At 39.7% G+C, this 23,137-nt stretch overlaps 1 protein-coding gene across 1 annotated transcript in view; it reads right to left on the bottom strand.

The window, feature by feature from the left end:
• Positions 1-23,137, bottom strand: part of LOC122798357 (mitogen-activated protein kinase kinase kinase 3-like) — a 749,834-nt gene that overhangs the window by 575,254 nt on the left and 151,443 nt on the right. The window contains exon 2 of the mRNA XM_044067209.1: positions 18,669-18,781. Coding sequence (XP_043923144.1) covers positions 18,669-18,781 — 113 coding nt within the window. The remainder of the gene's footprint in view (positions 1-18,668; positions 18,782-23,137) is intronic.

Raw genomic sequence — 23,137 nt, 5'->3', positions numbered from 1 at the left:
ACCCCACCACCACCACCATCTTCTGTTCTCTAAACTCCCCAGCACTTACTTCGAAAGCGATCTCACCCATTGAAAGTAAAGAGTGAAGGCAAACCTTTGGCCAAGTTAATTAAGTTGAATGGCCTAGTTAACTTACAAAGGAATTTTCAGAGGAGGGCACATGGCTAATTAGCATGAGCCACTCCCCTGGAATGGCTTATTAGCATATAGCTTGGTCAAAGAGAGGGCCCACTGCAGTTTTCCAACATACCATGTAGGATCACTGCTGTTGGCCTGTGACTGAATCAGAAATGGCCACTGACAGCAGTAGCGTTTCATCTTAGAGCATAATGATGGTGGTGACTTTTTCTGAATCTGGCTCCTTGTTTTTCAAATCACTTGCAAATGGCATAACAAAGTGTTAAAATCATTGTTTGAAGTCATGAAGCTAACAGTATTCTGGATACAGAGAATATACATAGTAGACATTTTTAGAATATGTGGCCAGAAACTGAGAAATCAATACAACTGCATTTTATTTTGTTTTAGTACCTTTAAGACAGAGAAATATAGAACAGTCTTAGAAGATAACCTGCTTAAACAGATGCAAGATATTATTTTATAATGCTAATAACGCATCCATGGGAACATGAAATGGGTAAATCTGCCATTAGATGAGTAAGCGTATGATGCTATACCCCAGTCTGGCATCACTAGAATTTCCACTGACTAATATTCCGGACAGCATTCCCTACAATTTATACTCTTCATGTCATCATTCCTTTTTTCCACTAATTTCTTAACTTACTCACCATTTCCCTCACACTCCTTCATACACTTTACACTTCTCCTAGACCCCCATATTCAATCTCTTCTCTTTTATCTGGGCCAAATGTTGAGCTTTGACCAGCCTGTCTTTTTATTAATACATTCTGTTAGGACTGCATACAGATTTCCACTCTTAGCTGTATTTTAATGTTGATCTCTTTTAAAACACTATGGGTTGGGTTCAGAAAGGTTACTACAATGTGAACACGGGGTGTGCACCTCATGGGAACCCACGATTCAGAGTCCGCTCTATCGTAGTAACATAGTATGAAGGTGTGCAGCAGAGCATTGGGTTGTCTCTGTAGCAATGCTAAATGCTTGAGACATTTATGTAAACTAGCCATCTGCTCTCCCGTGGAAATGCCTACAGTGAGACATGTACACAGCAAAGTGAGTCAGGGAATCATCCAACTGAATAAAAAAACACAGACACCTGTGTTAACAAACAATGCAAAAAGCTCTTGTGTTCACCCTCTGTATCTAGAAGTTCAGCAGACAGGTAGCCTTAGGGAGTGTGTGAACGTGTATGTGCAGTGCTGCACGTGTGGGTATGTGTGAGTGTGCGTCCGTCTGGGAGGTCACAGTAGGGGGGGGTTAGTTTGGGAGTATGTCACGGTAGGTTTGTGTGTGTGTGTGTGTGTGTGTGTGTGTGTGTGTGTGTGTGTGTGTGTGTTTGTACGGATGAATGCGTGAGTGAGTCCGTGAGTGGGTTTGGGGAGCAGCTGTGTGTGTGAGTGTGCATGAATGTGTTAATACGTGAGTGGGGCTGTCATGCAAACCTTTGAGATGGTAACCATTTGTAAAGAGCTACTCACAAGCAAACAAGAGCTGTTTGTTTTATTACAGAAGCCAGAAGTTAATCTAGGAATTTGACTTTAACACACTATTATTTACACAAATCTATTATGCAAAGCTTAATCTAGGCTATCAAAATTTAATGTTTTTACTTACATTTTAGTTTAACTTAATTTACTTGAAAAACAGGACTATACAACAATCACTTGTCTCCAAGGAAAATAAATTGTATGCACAGACAGATGTGTACATAAATGAGATTTGATTTTCTTCAATTCTAGAATAGAACTGTAACCACGGACATGAATGGCAAGAGATAATGATCAGAATACGGCATAGAACAAGCATTCTAAGCAGGAATGTTTCATTTAATATGTATCTCATGTCGGGTCTGACTTTGAAGACTTAGTAGAAGGATGCAGTCTCACACTCTAAAAAGAAAGAAAGGGAGTAACTCATAGTCTGACATGATGTTGTTATTTGTTAGGACACCACTGAAAAAAAGCAACTTTCTTTCATCAGAAAGGTTAGACGTAATCCAGCATGGCGGAACCATCCTCAGTAAGTAATTAAGCACATGTATCCATTTTTTCTAACAAGAAAAGTACATTAAATTTCTCATGGCATGCAGAGAATTCTGTTCACTGTGAACATATCACTCTGGTTCAAGCATCATAGGATAAGGGAAACATGACATTTTTTTAGAAAATATATAGAATCACAGAAAAGTAAGACAACACAACAGCAATTACAGAAAAAAGCAGGTAAACTAGTAAAAAAAAAAAAAGTCTTAACTGAAGACACCACCAAAAGAAATGCTTTACGTCTGTCACTGCTCCTTCCTATGCACGGTTGTTTCAGTAAAGTGCCAGAGCTTCTGCAAAAGAGTAATTCTTCACACCTCCCTTGATTAGCCACCTTTAATTTTCTATGTCTCAATACTCTCATGCATCAATACAGTACTCAGTTGTATGCTAAGGATTCTCAGCAGCAAGCTGAGAGTAGACATATCGGATAAGGCACTGTAAATTACACCACAAATGACTTGTGCCAAAGGGGCTTTTCTCACTGACCTCAAGATATTACTGAAGGAGGTGTGGGGGCAAGCCTCTGACATAGGAGTATGACTAAATAGTAAATGAGTGTTTTAAAAATTTGGAGCTTGTCATTCTGTGTAAAGTGGCTTGGTGGCTTAGCAAATTCCACACTTGCTGTAGACACCAGGAAAACCCTAATTTCTGGGTTCTCCTCCCAACCCAAGTCCTTTCCAACACTAACACTGCAGTACAGCATTCTGGAGGGATGGGCTCATTCTAGTCCTGCTATACTTCAAGTGAGACATTACAATGAGGTCCAATTTGCCACATCTGGGGTAGTTTAAGTAAATATTAAAGTTCCTATGACATAAATAAAAAGAAAAGTGTTTTTTTTCGTTAAGTTTTCTCATCTGATCATAAACAAAACAGACATCCCGATTCACAAGTATCATCCCCTGTTTGTACCAAATGAAGGAATGAAGGCATACCAGCTGCTTTGCTGACAAATGTCTCAGAGACCGAGCAGTACACCTGTCACTATAAAGTCAGTGGACTTTCAGCTGAGATATATGCCATACCGAGTACAAATGCAGTATGTCACACATTTTTGTAGGAAGTAAGAGATCTGGAGCATTTCTCCCCGGGCCTTCGCTGAAAACAGGCTCTGTGGAACCTAGTCAGACTTTCCCGGTCAACAAATGATAAATAAATAAAATAAAATAAATAAAATGTTGACATACTGGGCATCACATGCCATACAGCACTGCCACCAAATATTGGGGGGAGATACAGAGGACACTGCAAGGAATGTGCACAAATCATCACAGTCTGTACAACCCACGCACACTGGCAGGCCACACAGTCCTTGTTCTGAGGATCAGTGAAGGGAAGGAGAGTACTGCAACACACCCTACTCACCCCCACTTGGATAAGGAGTACAACACTACTGTGCTGGGAAGTGACAGTAAAAGTGTGCACAGAACAGCACCCTGTGTTTCCTGCAATTAAACCAGGAAGTAAGTAAATGTGGAAGGTTTGCAACTTATGCCACTCTGTATGGGTGTAAGGGGGGGGACAGACAGCATTTATGCTTACTGCAAGTAGCACAGATAAACTTGCCTATGTGTGTGTGTGTGTGTGTGTGTGTGTGTGTGTGTGTGTGTGTGTGTGTGTGTGTGTGTGTGTGTGTGTGTGTGTGTGTGTGTGTGTGTGTGTGTGTGTGTGTGTGTGTGTATTTTTGTGCTACACTATATAACTTTATATAGCAAACATCTGAAGTGTTCTGTGCGGTATGCAGAAGTGAGAAGCGCGGCTCACAGAACTTTTAAACCACATTTGACGTGTGAACCAGTCCTCACTTGATTTACATAAAGATGTAGGTGTCATCTAAGCTATGGTACTTATACAGCACATATAATGCATGCAACACTTGCACAGCAGCTGTGCAGCAAGAGAAGCAGCAATTATGGGTGGAACTCACATCCTGATATTCTGCACTTGCATTGTGTCTGTGTACAATACATACGTGTGTGTGTGTGTGTGTGTGTGTGTGTGTGTGTGTGTGTGTGTGTGTGTGTGTGTGTGTGTGTGTGTGTGTGTGTATACATATGGTATGTGACAATGTACTGAAAATAGATATACTGAAGCCATAATACTGAATAAAAATGCTGAAAGGTGAAAATATTGAAATCCCTCTAACTCAAAAGAAGTGCTAACATAGGTACTGCATGGGGGCAAGTCCTATTTTCTACATTATGATGCTGTGGTTATTTTAATTTCAACCTGCCCACCAAGAACTGTTTAAAACCCCATGTGACTATGGATTTGCTCTGATAAAAAGGATCCTTATGGCGGTGAGAAGGGTTGATGTAAGAAGAAATTTTTAGTTGGTAACATTTTTATGCGTTCTCTTTAAAATGGAAAGATAAGTGACACTGTAGTGAACTCTAGTACAGCTTTTCAAAAATAAGTACAGACAATGACTAGCCCTGACAAAGCCTCCAAGAAACAAATGTAGCCACTGATCAGCACTGGCTACCTCCAAGAAACAAGTGAAGCCACTGACCAGTACTTGTGCAGCTGCTAACAACAAATATCCAGTTTAATAAGCCAACCATCCAGCTCACTGGGAATCCCCAAACTAGCACATCTCTGAAAACAAAATTTCAGAATGAAAGACAATGTAAAGGTCTATTTGGTATCATTTCAGAGGTAGGAAACTACAGAATATTGTTTCCAAGCTGAGTGGGCCAGGATACTGTCCTCACATCTGACCAGGAATTCTCTAAGAGCATACATACATTGACCTCGAGGATTTTGATGCACACAACTATCTCTTCATGCCACTAACAACCAACCCTGGAGGTGACCGAAACAATACCACAAATTTCAAATCCTGGGCATTTTGCTGGTGACAATCCACAGAATGCTTACCTCCAAGACTTTAAAGGGCGTTATTTCCAACATCCCTCACGTGATTCTTTCCAACATCCCTCACGTGTTTTAACCACCTGAGAAATACTTTCCTTGTGGTCTCCTATATGAACCATTTTTGGAGAATGGCATTTATATCTTCTGTTTTGCTTCACTTGCCTGCACCATATCAGCGATGTGTGATAACCATAATCATAACCCCCACGCTACCCCTGCCCCTAATCCTACACATTATTTTATTTATTTTATTTATTTTACATTTGTTGACTGGGCTAGTCCAGCTGGATATATGTCCATTTTCAGAGGAGGCCCGGGGAGAAAAGCTCCACAAATTACAACAACATAAAAGGTCAAGACAAAGACAATAACAGTATAATTTGGTACATAAGTTTGAACAATTATAGTACAAGTCCAAGATTGTATCTTTTATATTTCAGTAGGAAAAAGGAAAAATTTATCTAAGAATAGATGAATAAGACTAATACATTTGTATTAGAAATGGTGTAGTACAAATCTTTATAACATATTACAAAATTAGATACATTACTAAAAACCCTTTCCCTAACAGTATCACTGCAAAAGACAATACGACACAGATCACAGACAACACAAAACATGTACAACACTGAATCTATCCCCTTAGCTAACCTTTACTCTAACCCTAACCTGGAAACACTTGCAGCTGCTGACCAGCACTGGCTACAGCAGAGTCCTGCACATCTTCATAACCACCACTTTTTCATTCAAACATTAATTTTTCTGCACACTGTTATTTACCCACACTATACACAACTAAATTCAGCCATATGTGATTCACTCAAATAAGCATTCACTCATTTATGCATTTTCTCTTTTTTATTTTTGCTCCCACAAAAACCTTTCCACTACATGTTATTTGACCTTTGTTACAATTATAGCAAACCACCCACTTTTGCACTTTGGCCTGCTCTTCTGGAGAAGGATTGGCCTAGAGTCCAAGAGAGGTATGGAGTCTGGGGAAAGACTCATAAGGAAAAGAGTATAGTGCCAATAAAGCATGAGAAACGAAGCATAACAAACAGCAAAGAATTTTACTACACTGCAAGTTATTCATTCCTGTTGTGTTTATTCTGCTGAAGAAAGCATTCCTTTGTGTTACTATCTTATGTAGCGAATAAGGCCCACTAAACATTGATCAGAGTGACACTTAATAGCTCACATGTCATGGAATGCTTTAATGTGACCTATTACCTGTACAATTCAATTGAAAAACAAATCTGTTAGGGGAAAAAAATATAAAAAATAAAAAACGTACAATAAGCTGGTTACATAAGTGTGCACATCCTTAAACTAATACTTTGTTGAAGCACCTTTTAATTTAATTACAGCATTCAGTCTTCTTGGGTAGGAATCTTATCAGCATGGCACATCTTGACTTAGCAATATTTGCCCACTCTTCCTTGCAAAAGTGCTCCAAATCTGTCAGATTGCGAGGGCATCTCTTGTGCACAGCCCTCTTCAGGTCACCCCACAGATATTATATTGGATTTAGGTCTGGGCTCTAGCTGGGCCATTCCAGAACTTTAATTTTCTTCTGGTGAAGCCATTCTTTTGTTGATTTGGATGTATGCTTGGGATCATTGTTGTGTTGAAAGGTGAAATTCCTTTTCATCTTCAGCTTTCTAGCAGATGCCTCAGGGTTTTAGGCCAAAAGTGACTGGTATTTGGAACTGTTCATAATTCCCTCCACCTTGACTAAAGCCCCAGTTCCAGATGAAGAAAAGCAAACCCAAAGCATGATACTGCCGCCACCATGCTTCGCCATGAGGATGGTGTTCTTATGGTGATGCAAAGTGTTGTTTTTGCGCCAATGTACCTTTTGGAATTGTGGCCAGAAAGTTCAACTTTGGTCTCATCATACCATAACACATTTTCCCACATGCTTTTGGGAGACTTGATGTAATGTTTTGCAAATTTTAGCCAGACCTGGATGTTTTTCTGTGCAAGAAAAGGCTTCTGTCTTGCAACCCTACCCCACAGTCCAGACATATGGAGAATATGGGAGATTGCTGTCACATGTAGTACACAACCAGTACTTGCCAGAAGTTCCTGCAGCTCCTTCAGTGTTGCTGTACGTCTCTTGGTAGCCTTCCTGACCAATTTTCACCTCGTGTTTTCATCAATTTTGGAGGGATATCCAGTTCTTTGCAACATCACTATTGTCCCACATTTTCTCCACTTTTTGATGGCTGTCTTCACTGTGTTCCATGGTATATCCAATGCGGTAGAAATTTTTTTGTACCCTTCTCCTGACTAATACCTTTCAACAATGAGATCCCTTTGATGCTTTGTAAGCTTTCTGTGAACCATGGCTTTTGCTGTAGCAGGCAACTGAGTCAGGAAAATCCTAGCAGGACAGCTAAACTTCATTTGGGGTTAATCAGAGTCTCTTTAATTGATGGCAGGTGTGTACCCAAGAAGACTGAATGCTGTAATTAAATCAAAAGGTGCTTCAACAAAGTATTAATTTCAGGGTGTGCACACTTATGCAACCAGCTTATTGCACATTTTTTATTTTACAGACTTGTTTTTTCAAATGAATTGCACAGGTTATAGGTGACATTAAAGGTGGGAAAAGTTTTGAAATGATTTATTGTGGTCTCATTTTTTTTTATATCTCAAAAACCTGGCATTTTAACAGGGGTGTGTACACTTTTTATATCCACTGTGAATATGTATGTAAAAGAACCAATATACGTATGTGAACCAGACCTTTAGGCAAGCACTCACAATATCAAACATTTGTAATGCCGGCACAAGTGATTGAATAGTCATCTATTTTTATTTATTTATTTAATGCTGGTATTATTTAGTGGGAGGTTGTGGTACAGAAGGAATTGGGAATTTACTCCTTTCTCCACTGACGTGTGATCCTAGATTTGGTAGATATATAAGTAGCAAGGGGTATGGAGGGGCCTGACACCCTGCAAAAAAAATATATATTTTTTTCAGTTTATTGATTTTCAATCTTTTCAGCCTGATATATATATATATATATATATAGATATATATATATATGTATATATATATATATATATATATATATATATATATATATATATATATATATATATATATATATATATATATATAAATCAGCCAACTTAGAGAAGTGCCTTCTATCGTGTCAGTGATTCACTCCTTCTTAATTGTGTGGCAATTGACATGTAGGGTTAAGGCTGTGACCTGTAGTTACTTTGGTACACGGTTTGATTACCTGAGCCCTCGTGTGCCTACTGCATGACCTTTAGTAAGTTTCTTAGACAGTGCTTGGGGGCAACTGGGAATCTGGGCTAGGCTCCTCAGTGATACCCTGGACTGCAAGCATAGCAACTACCTATAAACCTATTGCTTATTTTGCAATGTTTTTTTCTAATAATGCAACCAAGTTGTTCTTTATAATTCTCTCTCTAATAAACCATCCAGTTTGGCACTCTCTTCTATAGGTGTCCTACAATCTGGAGTCTCCAAGGGCTGACCATGTGTCCCACTCTCTTGTCCCACTTCTCTTTCTTTAAAAGGAGGCAATGACAGTACTTGTATTAAAACGGCATTCATCCTGACTTTGATAAGTTGTTTAAGTGGTCCCTTAATAACAGACTTCTTGCCATTTCTTCAGAAAACAACTCCATGCTCTCTGACACAACGGAGAAGCTCATGCCACCTGTGACTACAAGACCCTGGTTTGCATCTAAAACCATCAGTGGACATACAAAACTGATACAAGTATTTTTCTGCACTTTGCTCTAACTGTCTCAGTACTATTTAACAGTTCTGTGCTGCATTTACTGATTTACTGATTTGGTTGAATTTATCATATTTTTTCAACCTGCACTTATTAAAGAAATGCCTTCTGTTTGTTACTGTACTGCTCTTAGGATGTTGTAACAGATATGTCCTAACCTCCTCTGACACTGCAAAAGCTGTTCTGAGTTTGCCAAAGTTCTCTTGAATTTGCCAAAATATTTAAATTTGAAAACTTTTTTTGTGTTTGTAGAAGTTTGAGAAATTATTTCCAAGAATTCCTGATACTGCAGGAATTCTGCCTTTTGTTGTAAACCATTTATTACTGCACTTGAGCTCAAAACCAGTTTGCTTTACATTAAGAGGGATTTATTCTGCACTCTGATGGTGCACCCATCCGAGTTGGGAACTGCTGGTAGAAAACTTACTGTCTGTTTATCTGACTACCTGAGGGCTTAACTGTATAAAGGTCTTTCATCCTGCTGGCATAATATCCTTGCATTTGCGCCCATGCTTTGTATATAAGAAAACCTCTCCAGTTTAACATCCTCTATAGAAACACTCTCCATAGTCTTCCACTGTTCATAGCTGCTCATACAGCTGTCACTTTGCACACAGGACAACATCACTGCAAGTGACGCTCCCCTACTCCATCCGATCTACTAATGATCTGATATAATGGACACGCACTTCCATGTCAACTCTGTTTCTGGCCTGGTGGATATGGGCATCCTGAGGCAGTGTAGTAACTGCCTCTTATTCACTGACAACCATTTAGTTTTAGAACACACAAACAGAGTGTGTGAAAGATATAGATACACAATGTCACTGGAGGCAAAGCTCTCACATACACACACAGAAAATGCAAACCAGGTTGTCAGTGTTACACCCAAAACACTCACTACCAACATTAAGGAACAAACTCATAGCCCACATATGCGGAGATACTCACGTGTAATCTACCCAAACCTCCAAGACCTCCTAAAAGCATCTCTCAGTGGACCCACACACTCACAAAAAAGAAAGTGCCTCTCACACAACATATAACTGAAAATCACAGTAGCCCAGCTTCCAAGCCCATAAGGCAAAACACCACACAGTAAAAATTCTACTCATTGTGGATTCGATTGTAAGACATACTGATGTCCCCCTTACCAGGCTAAACAAGGAGGAGATTACAGCGAGCTGTCTGTCTGGAGCCAGGATCCGCCAGATCATGCATGCAGTTAGGTCTTTAAACCACAAGTACCAGTATGGCACTGTCATAGTCCATGTGGGTGTAAATGACCTAAGATGTACCTCACTGGACTATATGAAGCGATACAAGATGGAGCTCTCTGAATATGTGTCTTAGGTGTGTATGAATATAACCTTGAGTAGCATCCTACTTTCACCAGTGATAATGCCACAGTACCAGTAAAAAACGATTGGCTTCAGCAATTGGCTTAGTTTCTGGTGTCACAACAAAAGGAATCAATATCTGTCAGCCTGGAGAGACATGATCGACAAATCATGATGCTTTGCCAGAGATGGCTTGCACTTGTCATGAATTGGCTTCTGGATACTGGCAAAAACTTTATCTATCTCCATAGTACCTTTTTTAGGCTGTGCCAAGTTGTTAACCCCCCCAATTTTAGCAAAAATCATGCATGACTACTTAAAGGTACTGCTGCTCAATGCTAAAAGTTTAAATAAAACAAAATGCACTCCCAGAAATCACTCCTCATGCTGAAAAATGCAGACATATGTGCAGTCATGGAAATATGGTTCAAAATAATGGAAAGCACCCCAACTACATAGGCTACAATGCCTTTCACACCTTTTGACCCCCCCTTAGCTCAGGATAAAACAAAGGGAGGAGGTTGTCTCGGTGTTCATACACATCAAGTGCACTGTTAGACTGGTCCAATAGCATGACTCGCTTGAGTTGCTCCATACCCAACTAACCACATGTGTGACCCCCTATCACATACTTGCTAGCTACAGATCCTCTAATGTGAGTCTGAAAAATCACACCTCCTACCTAAACCTGTTGGAATCTCTTAACTTTCAGCCTAACACCATACTTATGGGTGACTTCAACTACCCCTCCATAAACTGAGAGACTCATACAACCCATAATTCACTTGCTCAGAGGTTTTTGGGCTTTGTCAATACAAACACACTGGAGCAACTAGTTAGCTCCCCAACTAGAGGTACAAATATCCTAGATCTAGTACTCACAAACATGGGGGCGATGCTGCTCATTCCCATGTATTCACTCCTCCTTGGTAAGATCTGACCACAAAATAATCTCCTTTAGTATTAAAACTAATCTAGAACTCCCATCAACCTCCAAACTTGTTGAGAACTTTGATAAGCCAATTACTTCAAAATAAGTGACAGCTTATTAAACTTCCAAGCCCCTCTGAACCCAGATGACACAGAGGCCTACTCTGAGCTGTACACAAAAGCACTGTACTACCACATTCATAGCTGCATAGAGGAGGCAGTACCTGCCCAAGTCAAACCTATAACTACTGGCAAAAATAAACCACCCTGGTGGACTCTTAACATAAACAGGCTATTCAACAAAAAGAAAATAATCCTATCCAAAGCCAACAAGCAGCCGACAAAACAGTGCAAAAAGATACTCACCAGTCTAGTGTTGGTCAAATCTGCCAAAGCAAACTATATGGCAAAGATAGCCTCCCAGGTGAAAGATAACTGTAAGGCTTTTTTTTTATTACATTTGCAACCTCAGGGAAAATGCTCAGCAATGTGCAGAGTTAATCATGAATAACAAAAGTTACACTCAGCCTGAAATTAAAGCAAACCTGCTGCCTGACAAGTTCAGTTCAAACCTCTCCTGCTCATCACCCTCTACCACACCCAATGAAATGCCCACAGCCATCCTCTACCAATCATTACAAGGGAACAGGTCCTTACTGCGCTTGTTAAAGCCAAAAACACAGCCTCCATGAGTCCCAACAACATTCTAGGATGCTTCTTAAATAGCTTAAAACAGAATCTATCAGAACCACTAAAAACCCTCTTTAAGCACAGCTTCTAGACGAGCTTTATCCCAGAGGAATGGAGGAATGCAACAGCCGTACTTCTGCACAAGGGGAGTCCATCAACTGTATGACCATATGGGCAAATGCCAGCACAGCCAACTGGAGTTTTGTACAGAATAATATGTCTCTTGAATATCAAACTGATTTATGCAAGATGCTTGTGTTACAAATGTATTAGAACTGTATGTCATTTGTATGTCAAACTGATTTATATAGATGTTTTTGGTGAAACTGCATTTGTGAGGTTTGCTTGTGTTAAAATGCATCAACAGTGCACCCTGCTGAAATGAAAAGAAATGTACATGTAATATGGCAACTGAATTAAATGTACTTTAAGAAAAATAAGGTAAATGTAAATGAGCTGTTAAACCATTAAAATGACACCCACAGTGCTGAACAGGACTGGAGATGCTAGGTCTGGGAAGAAGCCTTGGTTCATTGGCTTAGTAAAAAAGAGGGGAAGCCCCAGGCAGTGCCATAAACATTTAGATGTATGTTGTAGCTGTCTATGCTAAATTCCTGTCTCAGCTTCAAATAGGAATACTGTGAGAACCTTGAGTCAGGTAATCAGATGAGGTCATTCTGCCAGCCCTCTTAGAAATTATGTTTTAGATATTACAAAGAGAAATCTCAGAGTATTGGACATTCTGTTTTGGGGAACCTGACTAGAAAGACCCTCACCCACAGCATTTTGCCTTGCGGTAGTAAGTAACTTAACTAGGGAACAGTAATTCTTTTAGATTAGTCAGGAATATAGTGAAGCTTAGTTTAGAGAGTGTTTTTCTTTATTTGTATGAGTCTGCCCATCAATGTTAACTTTAATATTTTCTATGATATGAACACTGTGACTTACTGTAAATATATATTCAATAACTTCATGTTTTTTACTATTTATTATTAAATGTATTTAAAACTTTTATTGTGGCTGGTCCTTGTAGAAAGTATATAACCTTTGAGAGTACTTATATTTATTTGGTGACACTGTGTGGGCCACTCCAGAAGGCTTAGCTGTTTTGGTCAACTATTATCATTTGTATTAGCATTAATATTGCACTTTATAATTGGACGTCCTATGTTAAGAGCCTCAGAGTAGCTGATTGTGGAGTGTCCGTGGCCGTGATAACTACCTTATACTATGGGCAGAAGGAGGCACAGCAGGTAAATCTGAATGAGCCTTTCCCAAGTGTGTGTGTGTGTGTGTGTGTGTGTGTGTGTGTGTGTGTGTGTGTGTGTGTGTGTGTGTGTGTGTATGTATGTGTGTGCGCACGCGCGCGCGCGTGTGTGTGTGTGTATGTGTGTGTGTGTGTAAAATCAATTCTCATAGTGTGTGTGTGTGTGTGTGTGTGTGTGTGTGTGTGTGTGTGTGTGTGTGTGTGTGTGTGTGTGTCAGCTACTTGGGGCAGGGATATGAAGCTCTGGGTTTACAGAGAGGGTCCTGGAGGACTTGACTTGGATACTTGGCTGAGGGCCTAAGCCTACAGCTGTACCAGTGGGGAGTCTTATTGGGGACCTGGAGGGAGACATGTATAGAGAAATCCAGACCCCAGGCTGAGTGTGTTCGCTGTGTGCTCTTTAGGGAAATTGTGCTTGATGCAGGCATGTCTGCATCTGGAAATACTGAGTTTATCCATTTCTATTCCAAGTGCACATCCCTCTCCACTGTCAGTGGTGAGGATTCAGGCTCATTGATTACTGGCCTAGTGTGGGGATGTCACATATTGGTGGCAGTGGTGGCCATCACATATTGATAGCAATGGTGGGCATCGCAAACTGACCCAGGGAACAACAGATTCATAAGCTTGATCAGTCTTATCTGCAAGGTCATGCAGAGAAATTATCATGGACCTGATCAATAATGGCACAGGAAATTTCCAAACTCTGGACCACACCCAATTTGGCTTTGTCATAGGGAGGTCTTGCCTGCTTTTACGAAACCAGGGCCATGAATGAAGGTAAAATGGTACACACTGCTTATCTAGACCTGACCAAAAGTTTTGACACAATCGCTCCCTTACTTGGGGATCACAGATAAACTTACTGAGTTAAGCATAAACCCCCTACATCATCAGATGGATAGCAAACTGGTTCACTGACAGGACAAATTTTGTTCGGATAGGTAAATCCACATCCAATAACAAACTTGTTACTGGTGGTATCCCACAAGGCTCAATGTTGTGACTCCGCCTGCTTGGTATATACTTTCCTGAAATGAAGACCAATGTTGGGGCTTTTGGCTCACCAAGCTCACTGACAACTGAAAGCTAGGAGCAGTCACTAAATCCCCAAATGATGTTGAAATCCTACAGACTGTCTTAAAAATGACAAATGACTGGTGCCAAAACCATGGTCTGAGACTAAATGCTAAAAAATGTGTAATCATACCCTTCAGTAAATCAGATATCTCTGCAAATTACAATACTGATAGCGCACCCCTTAAAGTGGACCCAGTGGTGGTGAGGGACCTAGGACCTATACACACAGATAGAGATAGTAACCTAAACTTTGACCACCAAGTAGCTATGGTAGTGAGGAAACCTTTCAGGCAAAGCATCAAGTTCAAAGGAAATCATAGTGCTGTTGTACTTGGCCCTCATCAGGCCCATTGTCGATTAAAGTGCTCATTTCTGTATGTACCTAACCAAGCACTTAGACCAATTGAAGCAGCCCAAAAGGCTTTTCACAAAATAATACAAAGCGTAAAATACATGTCTTATGCAGACCGACTAAAGGCCCTGTCCCTTTACAACATCTCATATAGTTTATTGAAAGGTGCCTTATGCCTGACTTACAAGGCATTCTCTAAACCAGCCCAGATGAAAATGTTATATATTTGCAAGAAAAATTATACGAGGGTTACACGTTCCATGGAACTAAGCCTTATTTGTGACTCGGTAACAGAACTTGCTGGAGAGACAGAGTGATATCTCAAAGGCTACCTCATCTATGGGATAAACTTCCCATCTTTGTAAAGCAAAGCCCATCCATCACTCTCTTCAAAAAGAATTTGGATAAATGGATGGGGACCGTAAATTCACTCCCAGGGTACTGCTCATGTCCCTTACAGACAGAGGCACTCTGTAAAATGACTCATAGCTTCATAGGTGTTTACTAGGCTAACGACCACAAGGGCCTTTTTAAGCCTAGGCATGCATCCCATATTTCTGACAAGTTCTGTTACCCTTGATAAGTGTAAGCAGGGACTTGGAAGATGAAATATTTACAAACAGGGGCCTGGAAGATGAACCATTTACACTTTACCTGTGCCCATTCGAGACACAGGTGCCAAACCAGGGATGAATTTCCTGTTCCCCATCCAAGTGTCCAGGTTACATTTGAATTGGGTTAGGGAAGAACTTTGCTTCACGTGGATGGGGAGCCTGTTCCAGAGACAAGGTAGTCTGTGGGATACATACCTGTCTCTCTATCAGGCCCTATTTATATCACAGGCAAGGTTTAAGTTTTTAGAATGGGTAGTTCAGTTGCTGTTTGTTGAGGTCCATCAGAGTGGGGTCTAACAGTGCCCTGTATGCCAGGCACAGATCTCCCCTCAACAGCCTATAGGAGACAGAATACAGGGATAGGGCCTTGAGACAGTCTGCAGAGGACATGTTACTTAGCCCTATATTCTTTTAGTGAGGAACCTCTGTGGACATTCCAGTTGTTGGATATGCCTGGTTAGGTACACACCAAAGGGGGCACTGTACTCAATGACTGGTCTGATGAATGTTGAATACAGTGGAACAATGACTTCCCTGGACCTAGACACTACAACTTTGTTTATAGATTGTGCAACATAGAATGATTACCTCACTACTGTAGACATGTAATGGTCAAAGTCTAGATTACTGTCTATGTGTGTCCATACGTCCCTGACTACTGGGTCAACTCTAAGGAGTCTGTTGTCAATATGATAGTTACCAGGGGTGGATGACTTCCTGAAGGATATTACTGTGCATTTCTTGACATTTAGATTTAGTCCATGGCTCTAACACCAGTTGTTTGTCTGTGTCAACCCTTCCTGCAGAACATTTGTGTCTGTGTGGGATTCAATGACAGCTCCAAATTTGCAATCATCTGCAAATTTAGTCATCCAGAGACCACTGACATTGGCCTTAACTTCAGAGAGGTAAATGTCAAAAAGGAGCAGTCCCAGGACCGATCCCTGAGGGACTCCGCTTGTTGTGACTAGCCTCTTTGTAGAGGTGGACTCTCCAATTCTAACTTCCTGGGTCCTGTCTGTGAGCCAGTTGGCTATCCTAATGGGTGACATATAGGTTTGTGCCTAACCTCTTAAGTTTGTCAGCAATGCCTGAGTGGGGTATTATGTCAAATGCCTTGGCCACGTCAAGGTAGGCACATCCAGTGCTTTGGTGACCTTCTCAAAGAAGTCCACCAGGATGAGTAGGCATGACCTGCTACAACACCAGCAGACCCACTACCCTGATACTACCCTATCCTACTTCAGGGGAATTAAGATATAATACTGTCATATGCTGGGTATTATTGGTTAGGCTTGTAAAGACTCTTGTGCCATTAACCTTGTAATAACCTATGAATCTATGAACCTATGCCCTCCTATCCTTTATGGAACAAAGCCTCCTCTGGCACCTCCTACCTTACATGTCTTGTCCTACAAAGTACTTTGGAGTCATCCTAAACTCATTGCTTACACTGCAATATTATGTGGATTTTACAGTCAAAAACTCTCTACACTCAGCTGAAAACCTACATATAAAATCCTTAGACGTCTTACCCTGGACTCTTGTAAGGAAATAGTTGATGGCCTACTTCTCTCACAGCTAACATGTAACAATATTTGTTATTGCACTTTACAACTAAACAACAAACAGCACCATTATCAGCAACTAAAATAAACTATCTAACACTTACTGAAACAACCAGCTTTCTGTTAGCTCACTATTCCATGAACAAGTTTACCCCAACATCTACCCTGTTACACAATACACTCTCCTAGTACACTCCCCCAATTCTCCTACCTCCTCAAGTCTCAGCATCTTGGGTTTCTTTTTCTAAATAGATCATGTTGCTATCCTTTTCAGCAATTAAACATCTTTCTCTAAATGTGCCCCTCCTTTATGAAATTCCTCTTTCATCCTCCTTCTCAAGCTGATTTTAGACTCCCCTCAAGTTCAACAGACTACATGCATGTATTTCTGTCTGCCTTAGCCTTTAGACCTCAGTCACTGTCTCCCCTCTATTATTTTCAACTGCAAATGACTCCCATATGTCCCTTCCAAACCTTCATCTTAACCCTAAACCAAATGTAATTTCCTCAGCCCAATCCTGTTTTTTCTTTACCCCCATATCGGGTCTATATTAGTTCACCGAAAGACATTTTCAGCAAGCACCTAATCACGGAAAATCACTTCAACGATTTGTGGAATTTTCACAGGGCAATGAAACAATTGCCCCACAGCACAACGGAACCCACAACACACTAAATCAAACCCACCCAAGTGGGGGGGGGGCTTTGCTCCCCAGACCCCCTAACTATATATACCAACTCCAAGACTGCACTACAGTGGGGAAAAGGGCAAAGTTGTGTGGTTGGTGAACTATTTCATTGCACTGGGAAAATTCTGGAAATCGCGGATGTGATTTTCGCTGATTAGGTGTCACTGAAGAGGTGTTAGCTGAAAATATCTTTCGGCAAACTAATACAGACCCCTCCCATTGTCTTACTAATTGTTGCAGCATATAAGAATGTCAGCATTACTTATTGGGAGGTTGTGGTACAGTAGGAGTTGGGAATTTACTCCTTTCTCCACTGTTGCATGATCTTAGATTTAGTAAATATAAGTAGCTATAATTAGTTTTTACTTACTGCATACACTTTTACTTTTTGTGCATGTTTTTTTTTGTACAAATTTTTCATTATATTTAGTGTATTGTGTAAGTTTTACCTACTGCATGCATTCTTTCAATTGTTGCCTCTGCTTTAAGATACTGTATGCCTTTATGATCTTTTTTATTTTGACCTAGGTCATGACTAAATAGGGTTCTTTGAACCAGTCCACCTACCAAGTTAACAAAAATAAAAACAGATACATATTTACTTTTCCCATTTTCCAACCTTTAACAGTAATGGCTCAGACTGCTACAGGAACTCATATTCTCCAACCTAGAAGGAAGATGCACATGTCTTCAGTAAAAGTAATGTCTTTCAGCTTTTCCCGGTTAGGGGTCGCCAGGTCTGCTAATGATTGGCAGTGGATTTTTACGGTGCCGAGGTGCCAGTCCGACGATAGTAAATCTGCTGTTCAGCTAACCAGTATGTGCTTCCATACATGACTATGGATATTAGTTTCCCAAGTAGTAGTAACAGCCACTGCTTTCCCAGCATTAGGCTAACCTTAGTCAACTGCACATGCAACTTGTCCTGGGTACAGCATTGCTTCAATTCACCTGTCCCAAGCCTGAGAGCTCATTAAAAGCTTTGTTTCAACACCCCCAATACACTCACACAAAACTACTGCAGCAACCCTTCACTTGCTTAAATCACAATGCAGACGAGTTAAAATATACATTGCTAATACTACGATACCATTTATGAACAGCTGCATACAGAACATCATTTTCTGTTAACCATATGAGATAAACAGGGCTTCGGCTCAGTCCATCAGTTTCACTTCCCTTATCATGGAATAATGATACATGTAGATTTTAAATATAACATGGTAACACAGAAGGACTTATGTAATAAACAGCCTATTTGCTTTACATATTTTAGCCTGACCTGTTTAGTAGATATGGAGCTGTTTTTATTCCTATTACATGTGTCCAGTATTCCACCCTGTCTTCCAAGAGCTGCCAAATCTTTCATAATCGACTTCAGGGCTTCCTCTTCATCTGTAAAACAGCAAGGAGGAGGAAGGAGATGGTTACATTAGTTCAGTGATACAGGTCATTAACCTTTTCGAGCTGTTGCAGTACACTTCTGAAAAAGTCAGCAAGCTAAGTCTTTTCTCAGACCTACAGAGCACTAGATTAAGACTTTATATGTATGGCATTTTCTATTCACAAATATAGAGAACCACAAGATGATAAAACTAATTGGAAAAAATTTTAATTTACCAAGGATTTAACACGCTTGTTAAAATATTCATCTTAAGTGGAGAAAAAACACCCTTTTTATACAAAGACTGTAGACCAATGCATACAAGAATATATAGAATTTTCTAGAACAAATTTAATAAAACTGTATTACAAATCTGCCAGATTATGTACCTGAAGCTATGTAGAGTTAAAGCTGTAATAATAGTCTTTGTTTCCTTTGCTTTTTGCAATTCTTAGACAGGTCAGAAGAATGTGAGTGTTTTACCACTAGGTGACACTACAGCAGAAGTAATCCAGAATCCCGGCATGGAAAGCTGACTACTTGAAAACTGCCACCATTATAGCTCATGAACTTGATTTGGGTTGTCACTTTTTCAAATGGCCATAGTGGGACATTTGCAGGACACACCGGATTTTAGAGGCCGACACATACCCACGGTCAGTACAAAGGATAGAACTTAACTTTTTTCCTAAATAAAACCTTATTCTTGTAGCAGTTTAGTTACTTATTATGTTTCTTGTAACATTTAGGTCTTTTAGATACAGAAATAACTATTTTATGCAACTATTACATAAAATGTGGGACATAATTATGTTCTACAATCTCAGGACATTTGCTCTTTTTAATATTTTTTGTCAGGACACAACTGCCCAAAGGGGGACTGTCCCTCTCAAAGTGGGACAGGTGGTAACCCTAAACTTGATGCCTTTTTTAAAGAAGACTGCCAAAACCATGACACATGCTATTACAAGCTGTTGAAGCAGCAGTGGCAAGAGAAGGGACAGTGATACTTGGGGATACACGGACACACACATATATTTTAGAAATGTTAACTGCATTTGTCATTAAGGTAGTAACTCTGCTTAGTTTACAAGAAATCCTGTCAGAAATGTATATAAAAAGGTAAGGTTATGGTATCATTGATCAAGATACTAGACATTTGTAGTGCTGGTCCCCAATGGTGTGCCATGCAAAATGTACTGGTGTGCCACTTTTTTTAAAACACACTTGTTAAATTCTTATGTTGTAGACAGTGACGTAGGTACCATACAATAATAGAAAAGAAAACAAACCGTAGCAAACATTTTTCATTTTCATGCATTGTACATGTTTTCTTTTAAACAATTATCTATACTCTAACATAAATTATACAATGACCCCCACGTGTACACTGATTGGCCAGTGTGCCCGTTGTAAATCCCACAATATACCAACGGAAAACGTTCCAGTCGCCCCGACTTTTTTCCGCTGATATAGTGTCCAAACCCTTTTTTTTTTTTTAATAAAGAAAAAAAAGAAAAAACGGAGCAATAGAGACTTTCTTTTATCCATTGCTACCGTTTCAAAGCACTGATGTACTGGGTATGCATACAAATCCAAGTCCCATATGCAGTACATCAACACAAGGAAGCAGTAAGTATACCATCACCGGAAGAACAGTAATGCGCCGTTATACAAAGACATTATTTAAGAAAAGTATTTGTTTCTTAAATAATGCCATTGTATAATAGCAATAACCGACTCCGTTGTTGTGGTATATTGAAAGTTACCCATGGTTGGCTTTATTTAATCACGCCAACATTTGGTAAATCTTCAAATATACCACACCACGTCGTCGGTTATTGCTTAAATAAATTGCTCAAGTCCTGCTTCTCCTTATATTTCACTCCTCCTCCTCCTGAACATTGTTCAACATATATTGTTCCTACAAATTCCATTTATTTCTATGCAGTTTGCTATTTCCCTTTTCTAAACATCCATCTCCAATTATTTTAGCTATGTTATCTCCTTTACAATATTCAGTACCTCATTACAATTAGTTTAGTTTTGATTTCCATTTTTGAGTAATTGCTTTTTGACAGCCAATAGCATTAAACTTAATAAAGTCTTACCATATCTGGGCAATTCAGAGCCTATATCCAAGCTCAAAAGGATAATTTCCTTAGTTACAACCATTTTTCTTCCAACATTTCTGAGAATGTACTCTGTAGGGAATTTTTAAAATCTGCCAACAAATTACATTCTTAAAAATATGCCCCATTTATCTCTGTCTGCCCTAAGACACCTCCAGCATTTGCTATTTAGCTGAGGAAGAATCTCTGAAGTCTACTAGTTTTATAAACATACCTAAACAAACACTTCCAAGAAAAAATCCTAAACCTTACGGACATTGTTACATATTTGGGAGTCATACAAAATAACAATGGGAGGACATTTGTATATTACCTTTCCATTTTCCGTTACCAGTATTTTTAACCCCCTCTGAATGATTCTTATAGTTATCATGCAATATTTTATATGCCGTATAAATTACCCCATTTTTAACAGCAATTTCTTTTCTAGCCTCCAAGCTGGTCTTTCACTTAGCACTCTCTTATCCGCTTCGTTTTGCCTATATTCTGTCATCCATGTTGGATAGGAATGGTGATCTCTAACCTGCAGTCCTATCTTCTGCTTGGTCTTATCCCATTCTACTACCTTTCACTCCTTTTGGTATTGGAGGTTGCCTACCCCTGTTATAGGCAGTCAAGCAACCTCATCCATCCATCCATCCATCTACAACCACTTTTTCCCAGATAAATAATAAAACATCTGTGCCACCAGAATGCTCAAATTCAGCTTCTAAGTGCCAATAAACAGTACAGAAAATAATCTGGGACACTGATTTTCTAATTGATTAGGTCCTGGTCCTACTCAAGGCATAGCGAACCGAATGGCTGTCACAAGTGTAACGGGACCTTGTCATTGGAAAGTAAGAACATAATGTACAGATATAGCTCATAAATATTCTCCTACTGTAGGACAGCAAAAAGGATTCTTCCAGTTTTCACTAAAAAACACTGACAAGAGTTGACAATTTCCAATAGTAAAATCATTCTTGCATGGAATGACGTTTTCCTATAAACATGACATATTTATTTATTTATTTCTTATTTTACATTTGTTTACCGGAGAGGTCCGCCTGGACAGAGCTGTCCGTTTTCAGCAGAGGCCTGGGGAGAAAAGGTCTAGAAATACTAACATACTATACATAAGATATTTACATGAGCATTATGGTTTATACATACAGTTATAAAATATAGCAGACAAATGATTGCATAAGATACTTACTGTACATAGGCATAGTAGATTAGACATACAATTAAAAGTAGTAACATGTGATTGTTGTTCATATAGTATGTTTAGTTGAGATAATCTTGAAGATGTATTGAAGATGAGACAAGAAAGGAAAAACTAGAAATACTAGCCAGTTTGTCAAAGGAGGACAATATAGAAAAGTTCATATTTTAAGGGAAAGCTTTTCAACTTAGCCTAGGGGAGAGTTAGTGGGCATACATGGGACAGTGGGAGTAGGCAGCAGTGAGCTGATCAGTAACATGTGATAACAAATATAGTGCATCTGTGGGAGTTTTAAAGAAGAGGCTGGATAATGGGTAGGGGAAAGGTGTTAAAATATATCAGCCAAATCTTAGGCAATTGCATGTCCAGGAGTTGTTTAGGTGGGAAATAAGCTGTTTTTTGAAGATGGTTTTATTAGGTTGCAACCTGATTTGTAGTGGTAGGGAGTTCCAATTCTTAGCAATGTTGCTACAATACAGGGAGTCACCAGAGCTGTAATGGCTTTTGGAGATTGCGACTAGTGCCTTGTTGGTGGGTCTAAGTTCTCGGTTATTGTTGTAGAGGATGATCAGGTCTTGTAAGGCTGGAGTTTTGTCAGGCTGGTACAGTATTTGGTGAGCTAGAAGAAGTTGGTTTAGAGCTAAGGTGTTAGGGAGTTCCAGCCAGGAAAGCTGTTTTAGGGCTTGTCAGTGGTGGGTGCGGTAGGAGGAGTTTGTGGTAAATTTTGCTATTTTGTTGTACCATAGTGATAGCTTGTTTAAATTGCTCTTGTTTAGATTAACTAGGACAGGAGAAGCATACAGTAAGGTAGAGAGAAGATGGGTATGAGCTACGGTAACTGTACTGTTGCTGGTTAGGAAGTTTTTACATCTGTAGTGATTACCTAGTTTTTTGTTGACTTTGGTTATTGTATGAGCTATGTGTTTGTCAGATTTCATATTATTGTCAATAATGGTCCCTAGTGATTTTGTTTGTGTGACAGGGGAGATAGGGGTATTATCTGATGCAGAAACAGAGAACAGGGGAGT

This window comes from Protopterus annectens, chromosome 3.part1 (assembly GCF_019279795.1).
Source record: "Protopterus annectens isolate FY-2018-M chromosome 3.part1, PAN1.0, whole genome shotgun sequence".
In the NCBI taxonomy this organism is placed as follows: domain Eukaryota; kingdom Metazoa; phylum Chordata; order Ceratodontiformes; family Protopteridae; genus Protopterus; species Protopterus annectens.
The sequence above is the reverse complement of the archived record's forward strand: the minus strand, read 5'-3'. Positions and strand labels throughout refer to the sequence as shown.